Source organism: Centruroides sculpturatus, unplaced genomic scaffold, assembly GCF_000671375.1.
Source record: "Centruroides sculpturatus isolate CEXI.00-Female unplaced genomic scaffold, Cexi_2.0 scaffold321, whole genome shotgun sequence".
In the NCBI taxonomy this organism is placed as follows: domain Eukaryota; kingdom Metazoa; phylum Arthropoda; class Arachnida; order Scorpiones; family Buthidae; genus Centruroides; species Centruroides sculpturatus.
In genome coordinates, this window is record NW_019384452.1 from 672,215 (window position 1) to 679,630 (window position 7,416).

The following is a 7,416-nucleotide window of genomic DNA, read 5'->3' on the forward strand; positions in this document are numbered from 1 at the left end:
ATATATTTATATATATATATAACCACACTCAAGAGCATAATTTTGATTGCTAACAGATTATATTAATTAAATTTAAAGACCCAGTAGATAGGATGATGCAAGGTAATACATATGTAAGCATAAAAATACTGTGACTTAGTTTCAACCTGTAATAAATTCCTGTGTTTACGTTTGTCAGCATGATTACTGAAATATGTCACTGCATACTAAATCGTAGAAGTTATTGACTGCATCACCAACACCCATTGTTACTTTAGGAACAGGAGTTAGTGAAGCTCTAATGGTCTTTTCGTCGAAAAAAGACTGGCTCACGTTCAGATTCCCCCACTCCCATGGAGTACATAATGGAGTGCATACAACTCCTTCAAATAGATAAATTGCCTCTTTCAAATAATTCCCCAAATAACATTAAAAAAAAATTAATCAATTAAAAAAAAATCAGCCATGAAAAAATTTCCTGTCTCCTAGTATAAATGGCATATACTAATGCAGTTCTCTAACTGCAGACTTATACAGGATCTGTTTTTATTGTTTATAATTAGTACAGCTGTATTAAATAAGCCATGTCCAAAAGATTTGTCAATTTGGGAATGGATGACATAACAAAATTTATAAATGTAATATATATTTCCTTTTTTCAATATAATTTTTAAGGACATGACAAACTTATTCCAGACAAGGCAGATTACAATTATCAGGTGTAAATACCTGTCTTTTTTTTAATTCTCTTTTTTTACATCAATGCTGAATAGAGGCTGAAGAAAACACAATAAAATTGAAGAATGAGAATAAATAGTCTATAGGAGGATGCATTTTCGTCTGGGTTTCTGTTCCGGTGGCTCCAAAGCAGCAAGTATTGCTTCATCAAATACATTCTTTAGTCCTTTCTGTAAGAAGAGAGAAGACCCATTATAACTTAAATACATCTGAACTGATCAAATATAAAAATAATAGTATGTCACAATCAACCTAAAAGTAACAATGATAATAGTCAATATTGTCAATTCCTCCTCTTTTTTAAAGAAATTCAAACTATTTTTAATAAATTAATGTTTTAATGAGGTAGAAAACAATTTAATTTTCATTTTTTGTGACAGGAGAGTCTTTTGCAAGCAACATATCACCATTGTATAAATCCATGAATTTAAATTAGAAAAATGTTAATAAAATATTTTTAAAAGCATTATGAGCTTTAATTTGAATAAAAAAAAAAATATTTGATTACTAATATAGCTTGTGACAATTACTGATTTATAAATCTGATGTCAAGTATGATATATACAAACAAGATTTTATTATTAAAATCAAATGCAATTTTACTGCTTAAATTTCCCACACCTAATAGTTTTCTTGTGGGGGATTTTGCACCAAATTAACTTACTTAATCCTCATGCTTATCTCAAAGTCTGATGATTATATTAAAGCCAAATGATTACAGGATTAAATCAAGCTATATCACTGCTATTAATAGTTTTAAATGCCAAGGTAATTTGGCACTAGGAAGTAGGCATTACATGCCCTCTATTATTAAAACTCGCTATGTAAACTGTTTTTCCATTATTGAATAAACTGCTATCAACAATCATAATACTATGCACATGAACAGTGTGTAAAGCAAAGACACAATTGTTGATCAGCAGAAATAAGTTAAAATATTTGCTTTGAATTTAAGCCACACCCTAATTACACTTCTTACATTCAAAGTAATAAGGTATTTAAAACTCAAAAAACAAACGTGTATTAATTTTACAGATGCAATCTATCTACAGCATGGAAATGTATTTTTGAACCATGAACTTGACACTTACATTAGTTACTTTTATTTTTTACTTATGTTTTTATCTTAAAATTTTAAATTATCAATTTTACTTTATTTACATTTTATATTATATTTGTTTAAATATGTAAATTTGTATTTTGTTCTATTTTAATCTAAAAATGCATTTATCATTCAATTAGTCCTTATTTTTAATAAATCTATCTACTTAATATAAGGATTATGAGGAAGACCTGTGAATAAGTTGAAAACATTTATGGTATAAAACTATTGCTGGAAATCAAAAGATGTATTTTCTTATCTGATTGTAACACTAATTTGTCTTGAGAATATTTTAACTTAATCATTTGATAATTAACTAGCAAATAGAGACAGAGTTATTCAGATTAAAAAGCAAGTAAACTGTTAATATCAAAACAAGAATTGCTTTTTATGATATTTTTTCACAATATGACCAATTTTAATCTGAATATTTTAAAAATATATCATAAAAAGCAACTGTCTGAATAAATGGTCCCAATACAACAACCATTTCACATACATGAAACTTTGACCACTTCCAATCTTTCTTTGTAGGCTTCTAGAAATATGACATAGTGCAATGTTTGTATCCAGTGAAGCATCTAATAACACAAACATATAAGCATTAAGTCAACCTATAACAAGTATATACAGTCAAGTTCACCAACATTAACTAGGATGAACAAGCAAAATTTTAAAAAGGGAATCTAGAAATATTTTGAAAAACAACATGGGACTAATGGATTTAAGATCTTTAAACTTTACTCTCAAAAAATCTTGCATTATGAACAAATATTGTTCATTTAGAAAGGTCCTTTGTTACTGTAAGACTTACAAATGCACTAATTTATACCTATGGCAAGATTCAACGATAAGATACATTCAAAACAATGGTAGAAATCTCTATTCCCGTCTTGAATATTATTGAAAGAAACTTTTAAATAAAATTAGAACAAAACTACAGTAAAGTTGAGTTAAACTACAGCATCCCTTAATTAATTTTGACCAAAAGAAAAACATTAAAAACTATTTTTTGAATATAATAATCATAATTAATTAAAGCTTGATTAATTGATTTTGATATGAAATGAAACCAAAAACTATAATAAAACCAAAGTTTATATGGTGACTAGATTGACACAGGAACAACTAAAATACATATATATACAGTGGTACCTTGGTATACGTCTGCTTTAGAATACGTCCAATTCGGAATACGTCCTGTTTGAATGAAACAAATTTTGCTTGGTATACGACTTTTGTTCGGTATACGACTTAATTCAATTATACGCGCCATCTATGAACAAGTAGCACTACCGGTGTACTAGATCAGACTAGACGTTCGCAGTGCCACAGTTTATAACTTTGTTAAATTTTTTCTGATTTTAATTTGTAAGTAACATTTTATTATTTTTATTAATCATGAATTGCAAAAAGGCAAATGAGAAGCAACATAAAACTAAAAAAAATGACTAGAATTACAATGGAACTGAAAAAAGAGATTGTTGAGAAATATGAAGGTGCCTGTTCAAGGTTAACTTGAAGGTTGCCTGTTCAAGGTGCCTTTTAACTGTTGCCTACCGTATTCCGAGAACGACGATATGGACAATCGCGAAAAATAAAGACATTATTAAATCTGATAACATTGCGAAAGGGGTTAAATCAATTTCTAAACAGAGATCGAAGACATTAGATCATGTTGAGAAAAGGCTTTTGCTTTGGATAACTGAAAAACAGTGCTGGAGACATTGTATCAAAAGCAATTATTTGCGAGAAAGCTAAAAAGATACATGCTGATATCATGAAAAATCAAGCAGGAACTAGCCAGGAAAGCGAGGTGTTTCAAGCCAGCCACTTTTTTTACATGAGAACGGATTAATCATTTTTACATTACTTCTTATGGGAAAGGTTGGTTTGGTATACGTCCTATTCGGTATAAGTCCAAACATCAGGAATGGATTAAGGTTGTATACCGAGGTTCCACTGTATATTTATTTAAGTTTTGTATTTTTAGGGCTATGCACAATAATCATAAAAACATTGAATCACAACTTTGAATCCCCTTTCACAAAAAAAATTACCAGAATTCTCAGTACTCAATGTCCCAGAAATTATGTATAGGTTATAAATAAAATTTCTAGTTTCTGTTCCAACATAAACTGGGCTGTCTCATTGATTATACATCAGTACATTTTGATTAATAACCAAGTAGAAGTATCATTTTAGTAATTTTAAATTACACCTTGTCTATTACACCCCTTTTCAGCCCTCTAGACAGTTCCCTTTAATTTATATAGTGGACAAACAGATACATTCAAAAATATACAGATACAGTAGATAAAATAAAATTTCAAGATTACCTGAGTCAATGCAGAACATTCAACATATTTCACTGCTTTTAGTTCTTTAGCTAATTTCTCTCCTTGTTCAATAGTTATTGGCTTCTGTTTATTTTTTGCTAACTTTTCTATGGTAGCAGCATCATCTCGAAGATCAATCTGTGTCCCTACCAGTAAGAATGGTGTCTTCTGACAATGATGAGTAATTTCTGGTACCCACTAAAAATAAAAATTTTATGTATTATATTCGAAACATTTACAGTTACATCCAACAATATGATACAGAAAATAGACAGACTCACTCCTAACCAACTTTTGTTAAAGAAAAAAAAAATTATAATAATAATAATAATAAAATAAAAATAAAATGGAAGGCAGGCTTTTTATAATAATAATTTTGTGAATATGTCCAAATTCAAGCAAATGTCTAATTCTTTTAGGAATGGCAATGTATAATAATGGGTAATTTTGAAGGAAATAATTGTAAAACAAGGGAAGGTCATTGTGTCAAAACTTCAAGCTGATTAGTCAGTTTGCTGAAAGTTTAAATTTTACATTGTATTTGTGTATTGATGTTTTTGTAGCTAAGTTTGGTGTGTTTATGCTAAATAAACAAAGATTGGAAGATTACTATTCAACCTACAAATTCTCTTAGCAGAGATTCACCAAGAAAATAAAATTTTAAAGAGGAGTTATTCTTTAATTTATGTAACAAAGTTATCTTAATTTGACAATTTTAAGTTTCAATGTAATATATTTGTACAGAAATTATTAAAAATAACCAATGCAATAATGACTGGTGTTTATTCTGTGGCAATACATTTTATTCTTTTAGAACATTTTTAAGAAAGTTTAATTCAAAGAAATATAAATTTCTATTCTAACTATATTTTATTAAAATGCATTCAGATCTTGTTCTATTTTCAAATGTGTTACCTGCTTCTACAATGCTATTAGTAATTATGGATGTATATAGTCTGCACTATTATTCAAATCATACAACTCATTTATGGTTAGAATTTTGTTTAAATAAGCCATATAATTCACAATTTTTAAAAGTTTTTTAAATTTACAATTTCAATTGCTAATTACTTACAAATAAATCTCAAAATGTGAAAGATGATGATCAATAAATTATATAGTAACATGCATCTATTGCGTTAAATTCAGCTATTAGACATCATTTAAGTCAAGCCTTCAATTCTGTAATACCTAGCATCCTTTTAAGCACTCTGACATCAACCCAGCAATACATTCCTGGTTACATTGTTACTTTTTATCCAGAAAATATAAAATTAAGATTGGTTATGATTCTTTCTTAGAATTTTTGCCACTACGCATTGTACAAAAGGCTTGATCTTAAATGCAATAATCTATTGACAATTTAAAGTCTAAAGTTGTGGCTTATGCAGATGACATAAAATTATTAAATCACAATTCTGACGCTCTACAATTGGATTTAAATCAACTTATTGCTAAATTCAATGAAGTTAATCTTTACAATAAATATACAAAAACCTGTTGTAATGTGCTTCTCCTTGCTCTGTAACCCTCCCCTCCCATCACTGTACTTAAGAGATCAGATTTTATGATATGTCAACTCTTTCAATGATCTTGATGTAATCTATGATCATCATCAATATAATTTTTGAAATTTAGTTTGTGATAAAATTTCTTGCAATTCTTTAAAGATTTTGTAAAACTATTGCATAAACCCATATTACACTCAATTTTTTTTCTAATTTTCAGTCATTAGTTGATTACTGTCTTCCAATTTTGTCTATTGCTGCTCCATCACTGATTTCCAAACTTTTCCATAAACTTGATAAACTGTAATTATTATTAAATAAATTATGTAATCCTTACCACATACTCATAGACCTACTGTTGCTCATGTACAAATTGTTCTCCCCAACCTTAAAGAACACACAAAATATTTTGATTGAATCCTTTTATATAAATATTTTAATGGTTATTTCTCATTAGTTTTATTTAAAAATAACCTGTCAATCTACCCACAATTTTTCTTGTATATTCAATCCCCATCTATGTCTAATAATATAACACAGATTTATTTTTTATCGTATCGCAAAAAAACATATAACCAGTAGAACATTTACTACATAAAAGTCTCATCCATTTTAAAAGAAAATGTCAAAATATTTCATATCAGTCATGTATTAGAACTTTTTTCAGTTTTTTGGTCAATTAGTAAGAAAAAGATGTTATTTTCTTTGTTGTTCTATTATATTGATAATTCTGTATGCAATATTTGTTCGATTCTTATAACAACTTTAATATACAGTTATTTTAAACTTTTTATGTATTTTTTTATTATTGTATTGTTTTCACTATATTTTTATTATAAACTTTTAAATTTTCATACATTAATGCATTAACATATATTGTGTTATTACATAAATCATTTTTTTAATTCTTTGTTACTTTTTGGTTTTATCCATTCTTCACTGTCTGTTGGGGTCTTTTGTTAATTGGGGGTGAACATGTTATGCTGACTGGCAGTTCCTAATTGTATAAAAATAAAATTAAAAAAAATAAAAATAAATTAATGCTAGCTATTTTAATTTTAGAAATATAACCACTCTCATTTATGACATAATTATACTGGTTTTTCATTAACAATTCTGAGTATTTCAATTCATCATTATATTAAAAAAATTTTACATTTTTCATTTCAAGTTTCCAGTTAATATCATTAAATATAAGACTTCTGTTGTTATTTTGAAGATGTCTGGATTTTGAAAGGTTAGTGAGAATTTGTGTAAATAAATAAGTTTTGAAATCTTAAAATAATCTAGTCTTGAGACTCATTTTGTACAAACAGATTAGTAGCCACTTAACCTGGATAAATATAATTTAAACCCCCAGGTTTGTTCTTCAAAAGTTCCTGCTGATTATAAGATTTTGTGGTTTAAGTCATACGGAGACTTCCTAAATTCAAATGAGAGGCAATGAAAACCGAACTTTTTCTTAAATATTACAGTAAAAACTTGATATAATGGATTACCATGGAACCAAATAAATCAGTCCATTATGATTACTCGTTATCTTGGATCATCTGTTATACCAAAATGTCCAATGTATAGATTTACATTAGAATGGATAACAGACTTGGTGAAGATATCTGTAGTTCACAGATGCTCTCCAGGTGCATATGCCAAATCAACGTTTTTACCTTGTTTCAGCAGATATGTTACTGCTAATATAAGGGAATTCTACTGTATATGTAATATTGACTTTACAATATATATATATATA

General features: G+C 27.8%; 1 protein-coding gene across 1 annotated transcript in view; it reads right to left on the bottom strand.

Moving 5' to 3' along the window:
- Nucleotides 1–441: 441 nt before the first annotated feature.
- LOC111620584 (cdc42 homolog) overlaps nt 442–7,416 on the bottom strand; it is a 37,223-nt gene continuing 30,248 nt past the window's right edge. The window contains exons 4-5 of the mRNA XM_023362538.1: nt 4,159–4,356; nt 442–887 (exon numbers count right to left, since the gene is read on the bottom strand). Of these exons, the coding sequence (XP_023218306.1) occupies nt 798–887; nt 4,159–4,356 (288 nt within the window). The 3' untranslated portion in view covers nt 442–797. The remainder of the gene's footprint in view (nt 888–4,158; nt 4,357–7,416) is intronic.